The 27,442-nt window shown below is 41.0% G+C and overlaps 1 protein-coding gene across 3 annotated transcripts; it reads left to right on the forward strand.

Moving 5' to 3' along the window:
- The first annotated feature begins 17,163 nt into the window (after positions 1–17,163).
- CCR6 (C-C motif chemokine receptor 6) lies at positions 17,164–26,857 on the forward strand. 3 transcript variants are annotated; one of them, XM_042818562.1, is made up of 4 exons: positions 17,164–17,242; positions 20,886–20,984; positions 23,703–23,778; positions 23,869–26,857. In XM_042818562.1, the coding sequence occupies exons 3-4, from the start codon at positions 23,770–23,772 to the stop codon at positions 24,949–24,951; spliced, it is 1,092 nt and encodes a 363-aa protein (XP_042674496.1). In that variant the 5' UTR covers positions 17,164–17,242; positions 20,886–20,984; positions 23,703–23,769; the 3' UTR covers positions 24,952–26,857. The 3 variants fall into 3 exon arrangements, 2 of the variants coding, with proteins under 2 accessions (XP_042674496.1, XP_042674504.1); XR_006168750.1 differs by lacking the exon at positions 23,703–23,778 and having other exon boundaries at positions 23,869–23,923; XM_042818570.1 differs by lacking the exons at positions 17,164–17,242; positions 20,886–20,984 and having other exon boundaries at positions 23,253–23,778.
- The last annotated feature ends 585 nt before the right edge of the window (positions 26,858–27,442 follow it).

Here is a 27,442-nt window from a genome sequence, read left to right on the forward strand (position 1 = left end):
TTTTTTTAAACGAATGAGAAACCACAGCACATCTGATTAAATATTTCATCATAAGTGACTGTTTCCACAACTGCAGTAAAAAGCCATTCTCAGCTATAGGCTATTTTGACAACATTGTTATTTGGGTCACAGAATCACCAAGGTTGGAAGAGACCTACAAGATCATCCAGTCCAACCATCCACCTATCACCAGTAGCTCTCACCATACCATGTCCCTCAACACAACATCCAAACGTTCCTCAACATCCGAAACATTTTTCTATCATCTAGCTCTTCAGAAGACTTAGAGCACTTCTGTGGATGACGTGTGAATTGAGTGCTGATGGTAAATAAGATTTTGGGCTTTTTGCATTTTAACGTAGTAATTTTCACTGAAGAAACATTTCATACAAAACCAAGCTTCCTTTCCAGGAAATAATGCATTCTTGGATAGTTGAGTTTGATTATAGTCAAGAGCTAACTTAAACTTCTGTTTTTAGTATTGTCTAGACTGCAGGAATTGAATCTCAACAGGATGACTGTAGAGCTTACTGTTCATTTCAGAAGTGCCAGATTTTTGATAGGTCTCTTTGGTTTTTTTCTTTCATTGTTTTCATTGTAAGCTAAGGTCAAAAAGGAGTTAAGTCATAAGGGGTACAGTTTTGGTAGACTTGTGATTTCATTCATCCTGAAGCAAAATGCTCTACAGACCTCGATGTAGTCAGGTATTGCATAACAGAAGTTGCAACATGACTGTCCTGATTTCACTTGGCTATGTGATGCCATTGACTTAGATTGAACCTCTGAGAGAACTGCAGTGAACGCTGAAAGTGTCAGTTCCCTTGTGTATCACAAGCAGTATAAAATTCCATTAAAAATGAAACAAATGCCTCATGAGCTCATGCTTACAATTCCTGTTTTGGGGTCTGGAGGTGTGATTTTGAAATACAGAATAGTAGGAAAAATACATAAGCTGTCTTTATATGTAAAAAACGTCACTTTGAACATGTCTATACACTTGAATATTTACCTTTCAGGGAAAAATGTGGTAATTAATTATGGGAAGAAGATGGAGATTTGTTCTTTTGCATAGAACTATCTGAGGAATGATTAGAGCACAACAAAGCTGAACATAAAAGCTTGTTTTGGGGAGTGCTTGCTTCGTGTAGTGAGTTGAACGTTTGCTTTTAGTGTTGCTGTTTTAGTGTATTATTTGATCTAGGGGATAAAGAAGCTTCTCAAAAAACTTTTCAAAGCCTTATAAGCAAAGAGCAGGAGAAAAGCTGCAGACCTCATGCTTGTGAGCTAAATGAAGCACAGCAGCAAACTAGAAGGGAGAGTTGAACAATGGGCAGGAAATCTAATAGGGCCAAAGCAGGTGTGCATCAGATTTCAGCGTGTTAGGATCAGCATCCGTGCTGCTCCCAGCATGCATGAGGTGGGAGAAATACAGCCACGTACTGAGGCTTGGAAGCTTTTGCTGAGCAGTAAGGAGGAGTGTAGGCTTGCCTTCATCTCTGTGCTTTACACTGACTGCCATGAGTAAACAGCAGTAAAGGAGTTGGTGGAAGAGGATGGACAGAAAAGCCATAGGCAATGTGGGAAAGTATCAGTGTCATCATCAAAGTAATGACGGTGACAAGACAGAATGCGTGTATGGAAGGGGAGGATCAGAGTTAGTGTTTGAGCAGGGCAAAGGTGATTTCTGTGGGAATGAAAAAAGGTTTTTCTCGAACTGCAGATGTTTATTTGGAGAAGTATAGGGCCCTGCCAACAGAATAGTCTTACTGGCATCTGACTATGCCATTGGAGCCAGTGATACCAAGGGAAAGTGGCAGGTAACAAGTCAGGAACTTCTACGGGGCATCACCCTGTCAGTCAAACATGTTTTGGAATCTTTCCTTGCCTGAACCCATCTTTAGCACATTGTTAAGAGGCTGAGGCTCTCAGGCTACCTTGTTTTTCATGCATGAGCCTGGAGACCTTGGAGGGGATCTAGGGTGACTGCTGGACTCTGCGGCCTCAGCTGAAGGAGGGGGAAGCTCCAGTGCCATTCTTGTTTCTCCTGGGCAAAGTGGAAGGCTCAGGTAATTGTAGTTGTATTTGGCAGATCAACGCTTGACTGCATGGCTGGGGTCATGGGCAGGACTTTGTTGGTTTTGTGAGGGTTTTTTTGTTGTTGTTGTTTCTTCTTAATGGCCACAGGATCTCTGAGGAATGAGGAACTGGAATGAGGAAAAATAAGATGCACTCGATGATGATTAGTATCTTTGCTGACAAAATTTCTAACGTATGGATAAGATGTTAAACTAGGTTTGTTGGGCGTGGAGACCAAAGCCTAGCAAAAACCAAAGGCATGTGGGAGTGTGGAAATCCCCCACCATGAGAAACTGGACTGACTCAGCCTCATCTGAGATTCTAGTCCTTGAACAGAAATAAGACCAGTCTGTAATAAACAGGACCAGCCTGTGCAGTCACAAAGCTATGACATCACAGTATGACATGGGTGTGGTAGAATAGCTTGCACTATTGGAATGCTGCGATGGCTGGACACAGGCTTGATAGACAGGTAGGAAAGAGAAATGAAGGGGTCCATGTAAATGTGCAGGGAATAAATGTAACACAAACTGTGGCAGACCTGTCAAGAGCTTATCATAAGGGATGAAGGGAGGTGGCTGCGTCACCATCCTCAAAAGTGTTTAAAAACCATTTGGATGTGGTGCACAGGGACATGATTTAGCAGAGGGTTGTTAGTTAGGGAAGTATGGTTAGGTTGTGGTTGGACTTCTTGAAGACTCTTTTAAGGTCTTTTCCAACCTGAGCAATTCTATGATTCTAAGGGGAAGCTAAGAAAGGGAATATTGTGGTAGCTACCTGCAACAGCCCACCTGATCAAGAAAAAAATGAAGCCTTCCTTAATTGATTCCAAGAAGTGTCCTGATTGCGTGCTGTGGTTTTCATGGGGATTTTCAACCACCTCAAATTTGCAAGAAGAGCAACATGGCAAGTCACAAACGAGCCCAGAGATAAATGGAGGGTGTAAAGGAAGATCCTTGCTTTAGTCTGGACAGGATTTTCTGGGATTGGGTGCATTGCAGGGGGTTACTCTAAGTATACTGCCTCAGAGTACGAAAGAACTACTCAGATGTAAAGCGGGATGACTTCCAGAATGTGCACAGGCATGTGGGAACAGTGTATAAGGGTCAGAACTGTTTGAGAGCTGAAAGGTTCTGAAGGTAGCAAGAAGGATTTCTGTGAGATATCAGCAGAAGGAAGACAAAGAAAATGTGGGTCTGCTACTGAATGGAGTGACAGTGATGAAGAGTAAGAAAAAAAAAGACAGGGGTATTGTTTCTTCTTCACTCTGTTTCCTAAGAAGGTCTGTTCTCAGGTATCTTTGAAAGTCTGTGGTAGTTAAGGGACAATCCTGATGATCAAGAAAAGGAAGATGTTATGTCTAGCTCTTAAAAAGATGAGAAAGAGCAAGTTTACAGACCAGTCAGCCTCACTTTAGTCCCTGTTAAATTTGATCAAAGTCCTCATAGCCATTTCTAAGCACAAGCCAGCACGGGTTTATAAAGGACAAACTGCACCTGATCAGTGTGATCACCTGTCATTAGGCAATTGCTTTGGGAACAATAGTGGATGCCATTTTCTCTGATGTCAGCTGAAGTTTTTCATAGCATCTATGAAGCTGAATTGTGGAGAGATGGACTACAGAGGGTGCAAGGATTCCACTTGAATATGTTTCAAAAGGTTGTGGTAGTGGATTGAAATCCAGCTGGTGACAGAAGTGGTGTTCCTCAGGGCTGAATACTGATCAACAAACAGGATGATAGGGTGCACTGCATCCTCATCATGCTCGCAGATGATACCAAATAGTGGGCAGCAGCCAATTTGCTGGAGGATAGGATTGCCATTTGGGGAAAAAAGTCAGATGTTGTGGAGCTGGAGCACATGATCTGTGGAGATCTGAAGATCTGCCTGTAGCAGAGAAAGCAAAAGCTGTGTCTTCCCAGTTAGAGGAACTGTCTGTAGAACAGATCTGGACTCTTTTTAGAGGTGTTCAATATAAGGACAACAGACAACAGTCAAATTATATTGGAGAAATTTCAGTGGCATTTATGCAGTGAAACAAAAAATCATCAGGAAAATGATCCAGGAGTGAAGGGGGTGCCTGTGGAATCTCCGTATTTTCTGTCCTTAGAGATTTTAATAACAGCCTTGAGCGGCCTAATCGATCTTCAATGTTTGTTCTGCTTTGAGCAGGAGACTGGACCTCCAGAGAGCTGTTTCAGCCTAAATTATTCCATTATTCTACTAAAACTGACCTTTGTATCATTACTATGGGGAAAGGCAGAATAAACCTGGCTGCCTCCATGCATGTAAATTACCTTGTTTTCACGTTGAAACTCTTTTGCAACAGAGCGCATGCACATGCTAACTCTCCTGTGGAGGAAGGCCATCATTAGGCACAAAGTAACTTGATGCAACTCCAGCATGAAGTTTTTAAGTTTATCGTTTAGCATTTAATCATTGATTCATTAAAGTTGGGAAAGGCCTGTACAATTGTTCAGTACAACCAAAATGCCACTATATGATGTACTTCAGTGCCATATCTACCTTTTCCTAAGTGCCTGCAGAGACAGTAACTCCACCACCTCTGTGGATGGGCAGCCTGTTCCAATGCATTACCACTTTCTGGAAGAAGAAATGTTTCCCACTTTGCCGCAACCTCCTTTCTGGGAGTTGCAGAGAGCAATAAAGTCTCCCCTGAGCCTTCCCCTTCTCCAGACTGAACACTCCCAGTTCCTTCCCCGTAAGATCTGTGCTTGTGAGAGTCTCAGAAAATGTGAACTTGATTGCACTCTGCGTAAGCAGCTGCAGCTTGCTCCTATTCTTGGATCTCTGTGTTTGTAAAAACAAGTCATAAAGCTTCTAAAAATTGTTTTTCAGTTTCTTAGCAACTTTGTGTTGTGTTGTTGGCTTTTTTCAACTGTTCTAAGGCTCTGGGGAAACCACAACACATACAAAGTACTAAAATCAGGTCATTTGCACAGTTCCCCTGTAGCGGTATCTATCACATGACTCTTCACAGCAAGAACAGGTGCTTCAGCTTTTTTCTTAGCTTTTGCTGTTGCTTTGCTCTGAAATAGAACAATTTCCACCTTTTGCTTACAGTGTTTCTGTCTTGGCCAACAAATGACCTTCAAGGCATGCTGGAAGGCACACAACTGGGGGAGACATGGCATGTGATGAAGCTGTGCTTCCAGTTGCCCTGGTGGCTTAGGCGGTTGTGGAAGAATGGCTTTAAACTGACATTCCTGTTCTGTTTTAGGCAGATAGTTCTGGTGTTTGGTGTTAGGTTATGTGATCAAAGGCTCATCTCCACAACAAGGTAGCAGGGTATTGGATGGCTGTGATTCCAGTCTGGGCAAAACTGGTGAGAAAAGGCATCTTCCTGGTGCTGAGTGGCTCAAAGGGTATGCTTTGAGTTTATGCTTAATAGCTGAATGCAAACTAGAGGGAGAGATAGGAAACTTTGAAAAATTCCTTAAGAAGTAAATTGTAGATATAAGAAGCTGATGTTGCCATTAAAAAGCAAGACACCTCCCCATCTATCCAGTTATCATACGTGTAGCATTAGAAAGATAGTGTTCCTCAATTACAGACAGTCACAATGCTAAATTGTGGAAATGTATTAGAATTGGAATTTGAAACAGTTTTAAGTTGATGGAGGGAAGATTTAGGTTGGGTGTCAGGGGGAAGATCTTCACAGAGAGAGTGGTGAGGTGATGGAACAGGCTGCCCAGAGAGGTTGTGGATGCCTCGTCCCGAGAGGTGTTCAAGGCCAGGTTGGATGGGGCCCTGTGCAGCCTGGTCTAGTATTAAACAGGGAGATTGGTGGCCCTGCATGTGGCAGGGGGGTTGGAGCTTGGTGATCCTTGAGCTCCCTTCCAACCCTGGCCATTCTGTGATTCTGTGATTCTCAATTAGTTAAGTCTGAAGTTAGATAGTGGTAGACAAACTTATGAGAAAGTCTGGATTTTGAGTGTTTTTTTTTTTTTTTTTTTTTTTTTTTTTTTTTCCCTCCACTCTAAACTTCTGGGCCAGAAGTAAAATTAACTCTCATGGACCTCTTCCATGAAAGAGAAATTGAAATTCATAAATACTTTCTCTAGTCTGTGGTTTTAGTAAGTGTGTGCTAATTGTGCCAGTAAAAAATAAAAGTAAAAATAGCTGCATTGAGGCCGTAGATCTCATCCAACTGGAGAAGCTACTGTAGAATAAATAGCATGATGACAACACACAATAGCTGTTCTGCATTGTTTACTTGCATGCACGCTCATTCTCCATTAAATACCAAAAAGCATTAAGCTAACCTGCAGAAGGAAAGACACAAGAGCCCAGAGTAAAATACAGGCAGAAATGAATGCTAAGTACAATTTTGAAAGCACACAAGCTAATCTGTTTCATACAAAGGGAAATAAAATTGCAGAGAGAGACCAGTCCAAGCAACAGTGTAGCTGAGAAAGCAGCGGGTGGTAGCAGAGAGCAGCGTTTGAGGCTGCCTGAGTTCGATGCCCCGTCCCTGGAGGTGTTCAAGGCCAAGTTGGTTGGGGCCCTGGGCAGCCTGGTCTAGTACTGAATGTGGAGGTTGGTGGCCCTGCATGTAGCAGGCTGGTTGGAGATTCATGATCCTTGAGGTCCCTTCCAACCCAAGCCATTCTGTGATATGATTCGAAGATTATGTGTGCCACCAGCCAGTACACAAGAGACGTGGCTCGGTGCACGAAACTCTGCATTGCCGAAGTTGTGTTTCCTTTCACAGGGATGTGGCCAGGTCTTGATAATTAAGCAGATATTGAGTTGGGCAATTCAGAGTGAGTAGCAGACAAAGGAATTAACCTGAATTAAAAAATCAGTAAATCTGAAAAAAAAAAAAACAACTCAGCAGCACATTAGAGACTGGCAGACTGGCTGTGAGAAGCGTTTTGAAGAAGGCAGAATCCCTTCTGCAAAGAAAAGTTTAGGAGGTGTACTTTGGTTTTTGAGCTGGTGTGACATCATAATGGTTGTGATGAAAAACTATCTGGGGAAAGGATGAAAATCTGTATGCCTGCCTGTAGCTGCTCGTATAGACTGTATGATCTCATAGCTCTGGTAACTGTGTTTTTTTTTTTCTTTGTGGAACCTACATCTTACTGGGTTGATGGCTTACAAAGGGAGCACAGCTTATTTGCAGTGCCAGCCATGCACACAGTTGTGCTGCCTATGAAATGCACCGTGTCTGGGGGCCACACAAATGTCACTGACTCCCCCTCTTTTCGTCCATGGGGGGAGCAGAACTGCAGAGGGCTTCTTCCTGTGCTGCAGCACCTTCACCACCGCAGCCAGCAGCAACGGCTCCACCTGCTTTGGCTCTAACTCTACAGAGCTGCTGAGATTTGGAGCACTTCTGAGAAAGGAGCTGCTTGTCTCTACGTCTGCCTTTTCTCCCTTTGCTTACAAATAACACTGATGCTTCCATTCCGATTTAGGGCCAAGTTAAAGTTAGAAAGCATGACAGAGTGCTGTGCATCTCCTTCAAAACTTGCAGTACCAAGCAGTGACCACTGCAGCTCTTTCACAGTGTGGGCTTGGAATTGAAGGGCTACATCTCTGCAGTACAACTACAGACTTGAAAGAAAAATGGGGTCACAGATATAGGCCAATTACCCATGCATCACGGAACAGGAAATCTTGCAGAACTGTCTTTTTTGTTTGTTCATCTCCCGGTGTGGTTTGCTCTTGTTATCTTTGAATAATAATAATTTTAAAAAGGATGTATCCTGACTTACACTGTGGTATAACAGAGCTGTTACTGGTCACCAAGGATCTGCTAGTCCTCGGAAGCAAACTGAACACTATTCAATTGTGTGGTCCTTTGCAGTAATAGCATCTATACATGTTGTTGCCACTACTGTGATTTTACTCAGGTAAACTGGTTCTCTTTGCACAGTGGAGTTGATTCTCCTTAGGAATTCTTATTACTTGGTTTTCTTTTAGTGTTCCCACAAAGTGTTGTGGGAGGGAAGTGAAATAAACAGTATAAACAGGCAGGAACATAAAAAAGATCATTCAGGTCCAGCACACCTAATCAGCTGAGCTTCCTTTCTCTCTCTTCAGTTCTACCAGTATAGAGTTGAGAAAGTGAGCTGACCAAACAAGAGGTGGAGGGCTTTATTGAGTAACAACTGTCCCTTTCCTTCACCAGATTTCATTCTTAACCAGAGGGTTAGTCTAAAACCACAGAGGTCTATTACTTGCTACCAGCCTGTTTCTTGAGGTTATGTGGAGTGATCCTCAGCGAACTAAGATTGTTTTTTAACACAATATTTCCTGCTCAAAACTGTAGAAATGCAGAGGCATCTCTCACAGTGGTGAATTTGCCAGGGCTTTGGGTAAACCAGTAGTTTTGTCACTTGTGATACTGACAATCAGTGTGAAGTGTCAGGGGAACTGTTCCTAGCTGGTCCTTCACCTGGACACCAGGCTGCACGGGGGAAGGGGATTTAATGGCATGTTAAACTTCCCTAAGTGAATAACAGCAGGGATGCTGATGTATCTGAGAATCTTGTGCAGTGGAAAGTTTCACACTCAGATGAAAATATCCAAGAACAAATTTGTATCCTTTTGTATTCTCAGCTAGAAACAGAACAGAGGAATAACAGAAAGCGGTGGATCCTCTGCTGTATATTTGGAGGCTGAAGGGTCTGTCATGAAGCAGTGTGTGACCACTGATGAGATCCCAGTGGAACAGTGGTGAGACTCACTTTGGGCTGTGTGGCACAGAGCATTTCTTGCTCTCAGAGGCATATGGTGATGTTAGAAAGATGTTAGGATATTTTTCTTCTTCCCCTTTATTTTGACATTCATGAGAAGGTGAACAGCACTATTCTCAGAATGGCCCCCTGCATTCATTAGTCCTGAGGCCAGTCAGCCTGGGAAATCAACCATGATAACCACACGATAGGTAGCCACAAGAAAGTGGCTTAAAAAGTCCCTTGACTGATTGCTTTGAGCTCCTTCCCCTTGCAGTGGTCCGTTTCCTCCTTGATTTCCTTCCTAATTTTATTTGCCTGCTTTCTTGCATTTATTCATGTGTTTCCTATTGGATCCCTGTCCCTCTGTTGCCATCCCAGGTTGATCCTGTTCATCTGTTTGTAAAGGTCCGATTTTGGAGTCCCAGCTCTGAGCAGAAAAGCCAGCTGACATCTGCTGGCTCACAGTTGCAGTGTAGCTCCTGAAGAGTTAAGCAGGGAGCAAGGAAGCCTGCACTTCTGATGTTACATTAAAGGTGTTGTGGGGAGGGAGGAGATGCAAGTCAGGCAGACTGAGATACTAAGCTTTCAGGAGGGACTGGTAGGCAGAACTGGATATCCCGAAGATATGCTTAGAAATCCTAGTCCTTCAGACTCTAGTCTGAAGTTCAAAGCGTTTGAGTGGGATGGCGACTGAAGAAATCTACTCTGAGAAAGCAAGCTGACAAGTGTCCTGGCAAGGAGATCCTGCCTACAAGAGCTTCAAAGTCATGACATGATTATTCTGAGGGAGAGCAAAACAAGAAAAAAGTGTGGATCTTGGATGCTAGATCCTCTAACACAGATTGAAAACAGTTCAGGATCTTGCATCCAAGACAACAGAAAGAGAGAAGATAAAAGACATTTACTGTAGGATGTTATCACCTCAGATATGACAAGATAAAGTTGGAGGCAGTGAACAATCTCTGCTTTTATGATTGTCAAAAGGATCAAATCTGATAATTGTCTTTTCCAATGTCTAGAAGCACAAAAATAAAACTTCATCAAAAGTTATCTGAAGCCCTCTCTGAAACAAGGCACCCTTAGTACGTGACTTAGAGCAAATTGTACTCTCACAAAGCTTCTTTCTTGTCTATTCAGATGGCAGCTTCTCTAACACGTGAAGAGGGGAGTTGTTAAGAATAAAATCTTGTGCTGCCCTCACTGAGGTGGCATCTTCTACAGCAGGAGCTCAAAATAACTTTTAACCACACATCTCCTCTTGCTTGTACCAGTCTTTCAATCTTACATTTTGCCTTGCCTTTTGCAGTCTTTTTTGCACTCAGCTATGATGGAAAACGAAAATTAGTGAACACACAAGTTACTTCAGTTATAAGAATACCAACAGGGAAAACAGCAGAAATACAAGCTTTTCTATGCACTTTTTGCTGCAAGCCTCCCACTTACTTTCCATTTTTCCCATAATCATCTGTGCTTAATCAACATTCTCTGTAGTCCAATAAAAATGGATTAAGAACTATCAGAAAGCCAGCAAGGCATCAGATCTCGTGGAATTTAAGCACAATTTACCAGATGTCAGTTTCTACATGTAGGATAGCTCTGAAATCCTTTGATCTTTTGCATCAACTCAGCTCCTAATGTGTTTAATGAGGCTGAATCTACTTTACATGCCTGCAGGCTTCTCTCCAGCTCTGGGCATTCACTTTCAGCAGACACACTGTCACATGGAAATGAGGGGTAGGCTCTGAAGTTCAGCCTTTCCTTTAGTAATGTCTTGCCCTGTGAAGTGTTTACCTGAGTAATGAAACATTACAGCTGATGAGGTAACAGCAAGGAGAAAAATTACTATTGTAGTAACATAACATAACCAGAATTTGTTTTTTTAGTAACTAACCACTTCTGTAAGTGGTTCCACTTCTGTAAAGTCAGGGGAACTTCTGAATTCTGAGGTGTAGTTCACCGTTATCAGACAGTAGCATCTGGGTGACACAGGATGCGAATCTAGTAATTACAGTGTTACTTCTTTCACAGTTACTCTTCATTAACACCACTAACTAGGGCACCACAATTCATGCTCTTTCATCTTATTTTTTTAGATTAAGCTTTTTTAAAGCATTCCCGTATTACTGAAGTGTATTACTTACACTTCAGGAACCTTCTGGCTGAGCTCAGCTGGTAGCAGGTACCAGGCCACTGCTGAGATATGATGGTTATCACATAAAATTACTGGAGAAACTGCAGCAAAAATCTTGTGTTCAAGGGAGTTCTTTTGCCTGTTTTAACCACACTGAAGCAATAAGAGCAAGGATTCTCTGGCAAGAGTGCAAGCTAACCTCCTGGACACCTCCAGGCTGACTGTAGAACTCTGTAAACTCAGACACTAGGAGTGCATCCTGTTGTGGAGCTAGGTCACAAAGACACACTTAGTGATCTGGCTTGACAGTGAGTGCCAGTCTTCCTGTCAACATGATGGAAGCCTCTCTTTGTTGGATGAGGAGAAGACTCCCAAAGCATGATCTCCTTGGCTCTCCGTGCCAACCACAGCAGAGCAGGTGTGATGGGCACACACTCCATGTTGTGTCCTGCCAGGAAGAGGCCATTGTGTCTCCAGAACCAGGCCAGTGTGAGGGCAAGGGGTCCCCTCCATGCTTTGTGCATCACTGTGGGTTAGTGTGGAGAACACTTACCTATATATAGGAGACAGAACTCCTGGCAGTGTCACCTGCTGTGCTCTTTTTCATCTGCTCTTCATCTTCCACTCTCCTCCTGTCTCCCTGCTGCTCAACTGGACTGCGCATCTCACCTCAGCTTTATGGTGAGCCCTATCCACCTTTCAGACATTCTCTCTCTCGCTATATTTGATTTATTAGCTTCAGTTCTGATTATATTGTATTATAGTGTGTTATCTTGCATTCCGATACTGTGTTTAATAAATTAGTTTGTTTCTCCTCAGATCGTTGCCTCTGTTTTCAATTATTTTGGGGTCCCCTGTTTCCCTTTTCCGGAGGCGCGGATCTGCGGATCCCTGCGCCCTGCTGGTCATGGAACTGGACCGTACCAGCCCATAAACCACTGACACTGGGTGAGGCCTTTCCCCTTATTTGCAGGAGTGGTGGTAGAAAGTGCAATTCCAGGCAAGGAACACAGTGATATAATGTAAGTATATTGTGCCTGGAAAGTAACAAAAGAACAAGTCTGCTGGCTCAAGTATTTCCAGCTGAGGCATGGTACTGACTCCAAGTGAAGACTGGTGAGTTCAGTTGAAAACAGTACAAAATAAGGCTTTGTGAGAGAGGAAAAAAAAAACGTTGGTCAGATGCACTTCTCTGAAGGGGGAGGGAGGAGGGTTGGGACTATGCTGAGGCATGTTAAAATCAGTTCCTTCTTGTCCCTCTTTCTAGGAGGAAGCAGACAGCAAAGACAATGAATCTCCAGGTCCTCATGCATGCATGCACTTACTGGTGGTTAGTGCTTTGATAAAACTGATGTTTCCAGTGTGATTACAGAACTGGCAAAGAGAAAAGAAAAGGAATCCAAACAAGTAGCAGGAGATACATCACTGACTGTTTTCTCAAAGGAGCAGTGAACTGTCAAATACTCTTGGTTAATTCTGTGCTGCTCAGAAAATGCAAGAAACCACAGAGACCAGCCAGAGGGAGCAGCTGTAGATCAATGTGCGGGCATCCTAGGTGGTAGTTCCTGGGACAGGCACTAAAACTCCAGCCCTCTGGAGGTGAATGATGAAGCAGTAAAAATTTTACTGTCTTCCAGCACTGGTTAATGTACTGGGAGGAAGCTGCAGTGAAGCAGGAAGTGGTTAATATTGGCACACTTTCCCAATGCTCAGTGATAGAGGGAACCAAAACATTCTGCAGAGGAGCTATCAGTTGCCGCCTATCTTGTTCTTGCAGACATCCTTGTCTTTTCCCTTCAGCATAAAAACACGTCTGTGTTGTGCACACAGTGCTATAAAGATATTGAGTAAAGTGTCTGTGCATCATAAGCAATTTATTTCAGAACAAGACAAGTCGATGGTTAGGGCCATCCTGCATCTGATGCCTGAGCTATCTGGCATCTGGCTGTATGCTGGATAAAGTAGACATTCCCAGAGACCAGTTAAAAATTCTTGAACTTACTGCAGACTGAGAAGTTTCCTTATCAAGGGCAAGAGCCATAACCAACTTTATGGGATAATTTTCTGAATCAGTGCCAGAATGTCAACACAACCAAATCTGGCCCTTTCTGCTACACCTGGCAGAAGTTACACAAGCATATCTGGAGAAATCATTGACCATTCTTCACTACCCAGCCTGTTGCTCTATGATAGCATTTCAGTGGCTTTAGCTGTGCTACACGGTTCTCCTACATATCTGCCCACAGCATTATCAGGTGTCTGACTGAGTGTGGGCTAGATTAGACTTACAGAAACAAAAGGGATGAAGTGGAAAGACACGCTTGTGTTTTCTGAGCAGCACAGAATTAACTAAGAGCATTTGACAGTTCACTGCTCCTTTGAGAAAACAATCAGTGATGTATCTCCTACTACTTGTTTGGATTCCTTTTCTCTTTGCGAGTTCTGTAATCACACTGGAAACATCAGTTTTATCAGAGCACTAACCACCAGTAAGTGTATGCATGCAAGAGGTGCCCACTCTTGGAAGAGAATGAAAGGTGAACTGTCCTCTGCTCCTAATCCACATGGAAATTCACAAGTGTGTTCATGTCTCTAAAGCAGACATACACATCTCCTGTTCACTGCACTGAGAGCTGAATATCCAATACTCTTAAAGCCTATTATAAGGAGAGTGATTTAGACCGTGCTGGATTATTTCACAGATCCACATTTGATCATGAAGAGGATCCATGTTCTGGGCACAACCTCCCACCCTCAGAAATGCCACAAGTGGCATCTCAGTAGCAACAGTTTAGGAACTGCAGTGCCTGCTGTGTGGACGATCTGGGTGGAGATTTGCCCCCTTGCAGAGCAATCTCTTACGGGAGTTTTTGCCTGAGCTGTCTTAGATGGTTGCTGGGATTAGTGGTTACATCTTGCATTACGATGCACAAATAACAAGGGGGAATAATTTGCCCTCAGCTGGTGTTTATGTCTTTATTCCCCTTTCTCCCCACTACGCAATGCCTCCTTGAATTCTTTTTTTGCGCTGTCATTTTTTGCTTTGCCTTACACCCCTTTCTTATGTATGCTTCTTTTCTCAGTCCAAGTTAAGTGACAGTGTTCATCCACCTGGGTGATGTGTATGGGTGGGATGATGATTATCAGACTAACACAATCATGCACTTTTCCCAACAAACAGATCACTTTCTGTCTTGTCAGCTGACTGACAGAGACTTCTCTGATTGAAGTGGCCAGTCAAGCCCTCCAGTCTGTCTTTATGATAGGGAAAATCACAGTCCCAGGGCTGAAAAGCATCTGCTGCATCTTGGCCCACACAGACTGAAAGAAATCTTTGAGCTGCATCCAGCCCACCCAGGCATTGCATATTGTGCAGGCACAATTACAAATTTCATTCTTCCATTTTATCACTTGTGGTTTTACACCGGTGCCCGGATCACAGACATTTCAAAATTTCCACACTGAGAAACTAATTGCATAATTAGGTATATAAGCACCTTTTAAACTCTAGCTTTTAGTGCTTACTAAGGCCGTGAAGGTTACTGCTGTGGAAACAGAGGTGACTGGGGCATTCCATGGTGTGGGGCACTTGTAATTGTAGTCATACAAAGAACATACAGCTCTAAAAAGAAATCAGGTCAATGAATTCAACATACTAAGGATGAAATGTCAGTGCTTAGGAGTACAGTCTGATGACATGCTTTGAGAAATTACACTGGTAGTCATTTCAGTGAGACCTGAAACAGAGAGTGCGTGAGTGAGCGAGCAAGCAAAAAATATTACCACAAAGGGTATCATCTGGCTACAGCATCAAAAACATAGAAATTATGTCAACTACTGCACATTTAACTCTACTTCTCTCTTTGCATGGTGCTTGCAGCATTTCTGATACAGAAACTCACATGTTCTCCACGTCTTAGTGTAAATTAGTCATGAATTTGCAGGGCACCATTTGCTTCAAAGGGCAGCAGTTATTTGGAAATATTTAACAATATTTTGTCTTCATTGTAGCAACACATTTCACTTAAAACAATTCAGATCTATTTTAAGGAGAATCTGCTTTTAAGCCTTTCAGTATTGCTGCTGTCATAAGATCAGTGTAATAATGACATATACTGTAAGTCTAGTAACCTGGGCTAGGTTTCATGGATTCATTAACTCAGGTGGGGTCAAAGAATGTTGTAATAACTACATCTGACATGTACATTTCCAGAGGGGAGACTTTTATGTAGACAGCTGCCCTCTCCATGACCTCAGAAAAGACATTTACAAAATGACTGGGTGATGCACAGCTGTATGCAAAACATTGCAGAAGTGGTGGAGAGTAAGGGGTTGGGTCTGGGGCTACTCTCTTCTTTGGGATTCCAGGAACGAGCATTTATTTTCCAGTCAATGCAATACTTTCTCATGAGCAGAAAAGGTAGGTAATTCAGATTATGAGCTTCTGGCATCTTCAGTCAGTTGCCCCTCTCCTTTCACTACTGAATAGCTTCCTTACCTCTATAAAACCTTATGATTCCCATTTGTTTTCCAGTCTAGACTTTCAAAAGTCCTTAGGTTATAGAATGACATCACTCATCGCCTACTTTCTCTACTCTAAGAGGAAATGTAATCCGACATGTAACCTCAGCCTACCAAAGAGAATAAAAGAATGAGCAGCAATAGATTAATTCACCCACTTGATTTTTTTTGTTTGTTTGTTTTGTGTTTTTTTTTGTGTTTTTTTTTTTTCCTAAACTAGTATATTATGTATCCAAACTTCCATTAAAAATCCCACAATTTTAAAAATCTGTTTGCTTAAAACTTTGATTTCCATCAACATGATCTTTAGAAAATAAATTGTTTTAGCAAGCTTTTCTGAATCCAGTAATTATCAACAAAAGGACACACAGCTCTTCGTGCTTCCTCCATGCCTAGCTCCGTTAGGAGGTAGGCTGTTGTAAGAAGCAAAGCTGCTGTGAAGCAGAGAAGTGCTCTGAGTATGACTGTGCTCCTCCTTCAGAAAATTCCAGACTCAACATAAGAAATCACCTCTGATTCTTTACCATTTTCACATGAACCACAAACTGTTTCCCATCTTTTTATTTATTTATTTTTTAGACTCCATTTTCAAATTAAATAGCGCATACATTGATAGAAGAAAACAGACTGTGAGGTTTTACAAATACAGTTATACACGTTGGGCTAGGAATGAGACTTAAACACTATGCAGCCCCTTAACTTTCCAAGTGCTCTGTAACCATCATTACCTATTTAATCTCATATTCACTCATTTGACTAAACCTTGTAGAAGGCCTTAGCAAAGATTTGTCTTCTCTGACTGGTTTGACGGATGCCCAACTAAAACCTTGATGGATGCTTGTACTGGGATGCTAGGTTGGACCTTGGCAATCCATAGTATACAAGAAGACATGAGTAGGTGGAATCAGATGGGACTGAAACCAAAAATATCAAGAAAAAAGATTAAGGGGGAAAAAGGTTAAGGGGGAAGCAGATGAGTACTACTACAAGATATAATGCTGAAGAGAAATGATGAGGATGGAAACTAGAGATGGAAATAAGAGAAAAATAGGAAAGCCAGAAAACAAAAGAGGGAGGAATAGACAAAACAAAACAAAACAAAACAAAAACTAAATATAGAAGTACGAAATACAGGAAAATGCCAGAGGGAGCAGAATGCCAGAGTCAAGCAGTTGGAATAATTTTAAAGAAAATAATGAGAAAATATATTGACAATATGTGATTGTAACTTTTTTTTTTTTTAGTGAACAGGTTATATAAGCAACCTGAATGTAAAAAGACAGTTTACATTTTGTGGTCTGACAGAATGTTGGAGTGACCAGAACCTCAGCTGGTGGCTAGGTTTTTGTATCAGACTAAATTGGTCTAAGTTTAACTGAATAGACATGAAAGCAGGAAGGAATGGGGTGCGATAGGTGTGAGTATTTTAGAATTAGAAAAACATCCTGAGTCATTCCAGAAGAAACACTTGGATTCTGGAATAACTCATACAGTGTTTTCCTAATGTTTCAATATTTTCTTTCCTTAATTAGTGGTGGCAGAAAACTAACATGTGGTGAGATTTGAGAAACCACAATAACCGTATTAGCTAAACGAGAGTAAATTTCCTTTCAGAGTTCTAACATACAAGCAAAAACTAGCTAGATGTGGGGGCCTCATTTGCATACCAGGCAGATTTTCAAATAGATGTCTTAAAAAGAAAAAACTCTTTCCATTTGCCGCAGTGTGAAGGCGAAGCGCAAAGCATCTGCAAGAAAGGCAGTCTGAGCTTTGTAATTGGGTCAGAAGAAAATGCGCTAAGGAGGTAAGTTGTGCTAGCTATCTTGTAGTAATTTGGGCATTCACCTAAAAGGACTTAATTCTTCACTTTCTGGAAGACTGTTACTCTTGCTAAATATTGGATTTATTGCAAGCAAAAAGCATGAGATACACTGAAATTAAAAAGCTCTTGAATAAGGAAAAAATTGAGAAATAATTTTTGTAGTGGGTAATCTGAAATTCTGCTTTATCTTTTAATGAAACAAGCCATCTCATTATGCCTTGTCTCATTCTGTGAAATACACATGATAGTATTCAATTGCTTCCCAAGCTAAACTGTTAGCATTCCAAACACAGGCTGTTGTCTGAAAGAGATTCTGGGAGATATTACTAGTAGACATGCTTCTTTGAATATGGAATACAATCACGATGGACTTGGTTGGTGACACGTAGGCGTATCCAATTTTGTAATACAGATAAAATTTCTGCTTCCATTACTTTTTATTCACTTCTTACATGACTGCCTTAGGCTAGATTTGTCTTTGTACAAAAAAGTTTGTGTGTGAGACTCAGATCCATCTCGTCAGTCCCAGAGATAGGAGAAAGAAGCACTTAAAGTCCCACAGAGGAATGGGCCGCCTGCAAATCCCTTCACCAACATAAAATGTGCTCCTGCTCTGAATGTGCTATTTTAAACAGGGCTGGGGGATGTGTTTCAAACTGTCAAACACAGTGAGCATCCACATCAATGGTTTAGTTGAAATGGTATTTAGGCAGAAAATTATTTATCTGTATGCAAGATCTATGCTGTCACACATAGTTGTGCTACTGCAAGAAGTATAAGCACTTCAGCTTACCAAAAGTAAATGTACTGTTTCTCACAGCACTTGATGGAAAGAAGAATTAGAAATGAAACTCACATTTTTATTTCCAAGAAAGTTCAGAAAATACCTTAGGAACGTTCACATGAAACGTGAATCATGTTAATTAGATGATTTCCGTTATGACATTTTGAAATGCAAATAAGAGCAGGTTAGTGGAACAATAAAAAATGTGGGCTTTTTTTTTAAAGTAAAATCCCATGGTAAAAAGGATAAGGTGAATTAAATGGCCTAAAAATTCCCAAGGCTTTAGTGATGAAAATTGCTATGAAATAAATAAGTGAAATAAGTGGTGAGGAGTAGTTTGTTGCTGTGATTAAGGATGTCTCGAAAGAGTCACAGGGTTTGGGCAGCTTGCCAGCACAATTGCTGTGCACTTTCCACTGCATCATTGCTCATACATTCTCTCTGCTCACAATTCTGCCTCTGCTCTGCCCTTAGCACTGACCCACAGCTCAGCTCTACTTGCTGAACACTGTAGGGCAATGAAAACATAGATATCCTTCTGCAGCTACTCTGAGATGCTGAACCTGGGTGGTTCCAGAGCAAGATGGGACACATGGCTGGGCATGGTGGCAGCTAAGAATACAGGAATGGTCCTACAGACCACAGATCCTCTCAGGGTCTTACTTCTGAAGATGGCCAGATGCAGAGAATGTCTGCCTCATGGCTCCTGTCCTGGGGTATCTTTTCAGCTTTCAGGAGTCTGTTTCTAACCATGCCACTGAGCTGGAGGCTTCCTGCGAGCTATTAGGAATAATTACCTCTGCAGGCCTCCTAGATCTGTATTTGCCTAATCCCTCTTTGAACTCTTGTGTGTGTTTTGCCTCTGTAACATCCAGAAGCAAAAAATCCCCTAGTGTGTGATGATATTGTATTTTACCTGATATTACCTGCTAGCTTCACAGGAAGCTCCCTATGTTTTTTTTTTCTCTGACTCAGTAAATCATTTTTAAATTTTAAAGCCTCCCAGAACTCATGGTTTTATAGAACTCTGTCATGTCTAGGAAGTTTCTTTTCCAGACCACCTTCTCCATATTTCTTCAGCTAGTTTTCCTATACACCTGATAACTGTCTAGCAACAGCCTTGCCTCACCATTTGCCTCCTGAGCAGGAAAGAGAAGAACTGTATTGTAGTTGTGTGGTGGGAGCCCAACAGATTTTTACAGAAGCATTACCATAACTTCTGCTTTATTGCTTCTTGCTTTTCTAATCATTCTTAATAAAATGCCGCTACTTTATGCTGACTTTTGTGGAGATTGAGATCAGGTAGGAAAGCCTCCTGGCTGCCTAAGAGATTATAATTTAGTATCAGTGCATTTGAAAAGAAATAGAACATCATAGGCAACTAGAGGAGAATGACAGGTCTCCAAAAGATGTCCCGGGTACTCAGTGAGCAACAGAATCACGTGTGGTAGCCTGACTCCAAAACTCCATGCCCATCCAGTTACCACAGATCAACAAGTCTTTTGACCACTGCTGCAACTCAGTCCTATAACTGCAGGTGTTATCTTGATTTATCAATGGAAATTTGTAATGGAAATGATCTTAATGGTCTGCTACTGTTTCTCTTCACTTTCTGTCTTTAAACCATCTTCTCTGCTCTCACATCTCTCTTCCACATATTGAACTTTTCTAAACCATATTTCATTATCTCAATTATTTTACAGATTCAGTCTTAATCTTCCCCAGATCTGGGATGACAGGCAGTGCTTTGTTCCAAACAGCAATAAGAAGTCCAAATTATTTTTTATTGAGTCCATTGAAGTTAGCAGAGTCACAGTCCAGATTGATTTCACACTTTTTTGCTCTATATTCATGAAGCAGCAAAGATATTTTTTCAGCAGTAATAATTTAAACATCCATGGGTGTGTCAGCATATAAATTAATACATAGGAAAAATGATATCCTCATTTCAGGGTTTTTAAGTATCAATGTGTTATGCTAGTGATTCAGGCAAATATGTTGGGATTTAATTGTAGCTGAACCTAAGGGCTTGGATCCAAAAAAACCCATACATATAAGAAAATTCTATATGCCTGCTTAATTGATTATGAATGATGGTAACTTATTTCTAAATTCATCCAGCCACGTCTTTGTTTCATTTCCTGGTTATGGTTCATGGAATGCAGTACCATACTTAAGCTGCTTGGGATCTACTTGCACTGTGGTATGCTCTGTTCTGAATGAAAATAGGAGCAAAACATCTATCATCCTATATTTCTTTAGGATCTATTAATTTAAGTGTAGCTTAAAAGACTGCCTGTATCAATGCTATCTGGTGCCTCTAATGAGGTAACAAGGCTCAAATGAACACTCACAAAAACAATTTCTAAAATAAGAAGAAAGAATATACTTTTTCAGTTTTCTCTACAAATTACCTATTAATCTAAATTGCAATCAACAACTAAAGCCTGGAAATAGATGCATATATTTAAAAAAAATAATGAATCATAAAATGAAGTATTTTCATTTCTGATTTCAATTAACTTTAAAAACAGATGTAAACAGATCAAAGAGTCACAGAATAATTTTTACCCGAATGGGATCATCTTATCACTTTATTTTTAATGATTCTAATACTGGCTCAGTTTTTTGCAAATAGAATTATTATATAGGTAGTCTCACTCAAATATTTAATGACTTCTCTGTGCCTTGCATGTCTCCAGCACAAATAAGGTTAAATAATTTCCTTTACGTAAAAAGAAGCAAGTTATTGCTTGTCAGGAGGAAGTGGTGATAATTTCAATTTAACTCTGTACCTTTGACTCTTGCAGTTATTTCTTGTTTTTTTTTTTTAACTCAAAGCATACTTCTATTGAGGCTGATGGTAAGTGCGCTTGATCCAGCCATAGAAGAATGTAACAAGTACAGTATCATCTGACCTACAGACTATTTTCAAATCTGGTAAGTACTAAAATATATTACGTATAATGCATGGATGCATGCTGAATACATAAAAACACATGCATTAGCAGGAGGGTGCTTGTAATGGTAGGCAGTGCTTGACTAATACTTTCTGATGTCCTCCAAGTGCTTAGAAATCTTTTCCCTACAAAAATCCATCTTTCTCCTGAGGTCACTCTTCAGCCATTATCTTATAATTCCAATTCACCTATTTATACTTAATACTGTAGTACTCACATATTGCTTTTATAGCTAAAAGAAAAGTTGATGTAGATAGAGTGGAAAATAGAGGGCTTATATGACAATGTTCAGAAGTGTGTTTGTGTGGCATGTGCATAGATGTGCCTTTATGTAACAGATAAACAATATTAGAACACACCCAGCTCACTGCTGTATGTACAGAAATTTATTGTTGAAAATTCCCTAATGTATTAGTGCAAAGTAAAGCTGCCTATTGAAAGACTATTGCAGAGATTTCAATCAGGAAGTCTATAGTTCTGATTCAGCTTCCTTTGCAGTCAGTGCATCTTCCTAACAACTTTGATGAATTCTATTCCAAATTCTCAAAAGGAAATAAGCTCAAGAGATTTAAATCAGATTGTAAATCTGATCTCTGCTATTCTGGTTTCAGTTTGAGTCTTTGTCTACCCTCTTGTACCAGCTAGCCTCAGGAGGCTTTTGTTGGTCCTCCCATGAAGAAACGTGTGGCTGGTGGTGCCCCAAAGAATTTCTTAGGGATACAAAGAGCCTGTGCTTACAGATTTCAGGAGACACGTGTACCTCCTTCTTTCTAAATGCCTTCACACTTTTTTTATTCCATCTATGCTTTGTATTCAAGAATTACTTTTATATCCAAGGAAGGTGTGTCTTCCTATTTATTTCTTTGTTTATTTATCCATTCAACAGTAAAATAACAGTTTCTAAAATAATAACCTAGACAGGTGTAATGGTTTTATGTTTTTTGGCTTTCATTATTCCACATCATAACATCATGTAGTGCACTGGGAGTTAAAGTGTTAATGCTCCATTTCTGGGTACCTATCCCTATACATCACAGAAGTCATGGGACCTGGCCCTTCCAGATGTGGTGGGCTCTTACTGCCTTTTCACGTTTGACTTGGTCTCAGTCAAGCCTCTCTCTCTCCTATCTTATTTGATTTATTAGTGCCAATTTCAATTAGATTGTATTATATTGTGTTATCTTGCATTCCAATATCAGAGTTAGTAAAATAAGTTTTCCTCCATAGATAGTTGCCACTGTTTTTTTTCCTTCCTTGAGCCCAGCTCCCATCTCCCTATCTCTTTTCCCTTTCCCTTCCCATTTTGTGAGGCTGGGGGGGGCCCAGGGGCCTACTGCCCCCTTGTCATGGGCATAGATTGATCTAGCTAACTCCGTGACAACAGGTAGCTGTTTAGTACAGGCAGTGCAAAGGGTAACAGAGACACCACAAATGGGTATGTGGCTGGCTGGGGCAGAGGAGGGAGAAGCAGCAGCTGCAGACAAGGGTAGCTCAGAGGAAACAAACCAAGGGTAGCTCAGAGGAAACAGTCCCAGGTGTTCTTTATGACTTGACAGCTTGCCTTATACACCTCTGCACTTCAGAGAAAACATTTCAAGTTATTAAAGCTTGCTTCAGAAGCTGTTCAAGGGCTTTTAGGCTGTCATATCCCCGCAGCTTCTAAAAATCAGCTTTGAAAACTCACAGAGGAAGTTGGAGCAGTGGTTAAAGATTTGTTTAAAAGACAGGAAAGCCAAAGAAGCTGCGATGCTTAAACCACACGCTTCAAATGCTCTTTTACCCATCTGAAGACGTCCAATACGAGCCAGACTCTCTGCTTGAGGACACTGATTCTTGCTATGCCTTTGGAGAGTGAAGACTGTCCTGTCCTTTCCCTCTCCCAGTTCCTTGCAATATCCGGACTGTGTTTGCAGATCTAGATCTCCTGCCTGTGAGCTCCTGTGTGGGGTTAAGCAAGTCAGTTACATCTAGCTTTGTGCTTGTGGCTTCCAATGGCATGCTCCTACCAGTGGCATGTTCCCTATTTTATCCATCTGAAGTCAAAACTTTAGACCCTGTGGCCTGATTTGCAGAAGTCTGAGTCTCACTGCAATCACAGTCAATGGATTTGACTTTACTTAACTTAAATCCTGCACAACGATAAGCACTCTTTAAAGTGATGTTGGGGGGGGGGGAGGTGGGGACAGGTACTTACTGTACTTACTGTAAAGACTCCATGCTTGAGTTTCTCCTCAGTAAAAGAGAGTCAATAACATTTTTTCATCACACACATACATAAAAAAGAGGTTAAAACAGTGTATATTGTTATGTAGTAAGATGCTAGATTATGCTGCTTGCTCTTCTATATCTATCTCAGTACACTGATTTAAACTGTCACACTGCATTTTTGAACGTGAGATTTGATTTATTCAGATTTCCTGTGAAGTCAGTGTGAACTATAGGACACATACTCTCATCCATCACTTATAAGCTCTAAGAGTATCAGATGGTGCTCTTAATGATACTGATACAAACCACTCACCTTCCATAACTGCACGCCATGCTGCAGAGATATGTGTTTTGTTGAGATACTGTGTCTTGTTGATACAGCTGATGTGATCTGGTTCTTCTTACAACCCAAGTTCCATTTCCAAATGTTTTTCTGCTTCTTCACATTTCTTGTGCTGTTTTCCCAATCCAACTTTCATTTCCTTTTCAGAAATCTTGGGAGAGCATTTTGAAACTCTTCTCCACATATATTTCCTTCTCAGAAGCTCACTAACAAAATGAATACTGTAAGTACTTAAACAACAAACCATATATAGAAAGGATTGACACCTATGAGTTGACTCTTGGTCTTTTCCCTTTTTTTTTTTTTTTCACAGACAGATTTCGGTACAACAGAATATTTTGATGCAGACTACGCTTCTCTAATTACAGCACCTTGTTCCAAGCTGGAAGTCAGGAGCTTCACAAAAGCGTTTCTGCCAGTTGCATACTCGCTGATTTGTATCGTCGGCCTGGTTGGTAACATCTTTGTAGTGATGACCTTCGCGTTATATGAACGAACCAAGTCCATGACGGATGTGTACCTCTTCAACATGGCCATAGCGGACATACTTTTTGTGCTGACTCTCCCGCTGTGGGCAGTGAATTATGCTGCTGACAAATGGATTTTTGGTGATTTCATTTGCAAAATGGCCAGAGGTATCTATGCAGTCAACTTCAGCTGTGGCATGCTGCTTTTGGCCTTTATCAGCGTGGACCGCTACATCGCAATTGTACAGGCAACAAAGTCATTTAAACTCAGGGCAAGAACGCTTGCATACAGTAAATTGATTTGTTTGGCTGTGTGGGCATCAGCTATCTTAATCTCCAGTTCCTCTTTTCTATACAGTGCAAGTTATAACATCTCCATTAATGAAACCAAAGTGATTTGCGATCACAGATTTGACAAAATGTCTGACAGCACTGTCCTGAAATCACTGCTGCTGTGTCTACAAGTGGGATTTGGATTTTTTATACCTTTCATATTCATGATTTTTTGTTATGCATTCATTGTCAAATCCTTACAACAAGCCCAGAATTCCAAAAGAAACAAAGCAATCAATGTGATTGTATTAATTGTAGCTGTTTTCCTAGTTTGCCAGGTGCCCTATAACACTGTTCTTCTTGTGGCAGTTGCACATATGGGCAAGAAAGAGAAATCTTGTGACTTTGAAAAGGGAATGGCCTATGCAAAATATATCACTGAGACCATTGCATTTTTACACTGTTGCTTGAACCCTGTACTCTATGCGTTTATTGGAGTGAAGTTTAGAAGTTATTTTGTGAAGATCATGAAGGACCTTTGGTGCATGAAGTACAAGAAATACAATAAACGTAGTTCAAAGACAAATTCTGACATTTATCATTCACGACAAACAAGTGAAATTCTGACTGACAATGCATCTTCTTTTACTATATGATACAATTTTTGCAACATTATTTCCGAAGAACTCTGTTCATCAAGCAACCCAATACAGTCTCACTGTGTCTGTAGTAGACAGTCTTTTGGGGCTTCTCTCTACCTCAAGGGGAGCAACCGGGACTTACAATTCCTATCAGGAAAATAATTAAGATAAAAGAGTAGCACCATCCCACAGAAAACTGAAATCTTACTTACTTCTTTGAACATTCATCCTCTTCTAAAGTGCACTCTCCGAATTATCAGAAAAGTGAAGTTTACAGAGAAGGAGTTTACTCTCCTTGTTTCTAAGAAAAATATTGTGTCTTGTCTGTCCTACATCTCTGAAATATCTTAAGAGCACAAAGGAAATGAATCAGGCTATGTCCAGGCTCATTCTACTTACATTTATTCTGTTGTTACTAAGTATTTATACCTGGAATTCTTATTTAAGTGTAGGTCTCCACTGTATTTTTGTGGTAGACAGGTCACTCTATGGATAATACTTAGATAAATGGATGACATTTTGAGCAAAGCATGGCAAAGAAATGAAGAAACAGGTTCCAGGAATAGCTGGGCTTAGACGTCAGATCTCATAAATCTTTGCCTGGTTCTACCCTCCACCTGCTCATCACGAATTGCAGAAGCTTATACCTGGGCTGAGGCTCCTCAGAGCAGTGCTCATGGTACCAAGCCTGCCAAAGTTCAAGAAGTGTTCAGACAATGGCCTCAGAAGTACAGTTCCATTTTTCAGGGACAGACTCGCACAGAGTCAAAGGTTGGACTCAGTGATCCTTGTGGATCCCTTCCGATTTGGAATATTCTATGATTCTATAATTTATATATGTGCAGAGAGGTTTTTCTGACATCTAATTATGTATCTTCTGAACTGACAAAAGGTCTTTACTTGGGACATTCTTCTCTTCATCTGGCACTGGATTCCAGTTCTGTGCTGTTTTGAAGCTGATCAACTTGTGAACATTTCTTGGTGTGTTATTTCCTTGTTTTATTGCATCGTTCTGGCTGAAATTCACACTCCACATTCTAGAAGCCAGCAAACTGAACAGAAATGCCTATAGTCACATTCCAACCCTTTTTGTTGTAACTAGATTGGTTGCAGAACTTGTATTTCTTTGTATTTTGCTACCACTCACGGTTTTCATAGGAAGGGATTTACTAGCACCAAGTACATATGTATGACTTAATTTAGCCAGAATTTTTGAGTGAGTTAGTCAGCATTTTACTTACTCTGAATATAGGGATATTTCTAATAAATGCAGATAATTTTAAGCAGTAGATCCTACTGGAAAGGACATTCCAGTAGACCCTCAGTGAAATTTCTGTTCATTGTGAGAACTTCACCACCTTGTAACAATATGTGAGGTGGCCAGGTAGACAGGATGAGGAGATGATCATATCAAAGAGCCCCACTGCTTTGTGATTGCGGTGTGCTGAAGCTCCTACCAGTTTTCTGCAGTTCTTCTGCAATGAAGGCAAATTGATTTACTGTTATGCGTAATATTCCATTTCTGTGGCAGGAATAAAGGAATGCAATATGCAGCTGGATGTTTGACTTCGATTCTTTTAATGCTCATGGCTGAGGAGACAGGATTGTGAATCAGTAGCCACATCTTTCTGCAAAGGGACAATAACTATAGGTTTGAAGGAAAAAAAAAGTCTTGAGGAATGATGTTGATACGGTATGATTTGGAATGAGTATTGCTTGTGCTGGTGTAACCCATCCTCGTTCACAGTGCACTGTGACATTCTTAAATGTCAATGCCTGGTGTTATAAAGATGTGTCTACTTATCATCACTGAATAATAACTTGAGCAAGAGTATGATTCAAAATTATGTAAATGCATACGTGTGCATTTGTTGTATATAGCTCTGGTGATTTTCTGTGTGATAATTCAACAAATAAAAAATGTAACAAAGATAAAAACCTCATGTCTAAGATTCTAGCTACATGTATTACCTTGAAAATTCTTTTATTCAGTGCCGAATCTCTAATACCTGAAGACTTAGCATCTCTCTTCACTTCATGGTCACTCTACACCCTGTTCTCTGTGGTGTCCCTCCCACAGAGCACTGCCCTTCCTGAACAGATCCTGCCTATCTTCCCACAGGCTGCAGCTCTCCAAGCACTGCTCTAACATGGCTCTGTATCATGGGGCTCACCCTTCAGGCACTGCTCCACACAGGTCCCCACAAGCAGCAGCACCCCTAGCCCTCCTGCCCTGCCATGAGCTGCTCCCAACAGGCTGCAACTCTGGCCTGGGGTGCTCCTGCAGGGGTCCTCCACGGGCTGCAGCTAGAAATGTTACTAAGGGAAGGAGAACATGGCGTGTGCATGAGATTAAAATGGTGTTTGGGTTACAGATTGTGCTAATATTAAGACAGATAAAATCCCAATCACCATGAATGGTCTTCCTAGAGAAAAGGGGATGAAAGGCTTGGGAAGAGCTCACAAGAGGCAGCTGAGAAATAGAATTTCAGCTCCAACCAATGCA

Source organism: Centrocercus urophasianus, unplaced genomic scaffold, assembly GCF_019232065.1.
Source record: "Centrocercus urophasianus isolate 14NV4802_14NV808 unplaced genomic scaffold, USGS_Curo_1.0 seq_10, whole genome shotgun sequence".
Classification (NCBI taxonomy): Eukaryota; Metazoa; Chordata; class Aves; order Galliformes; family Phasianidae; genus Centrocercus; species Centrocercus urophasianus.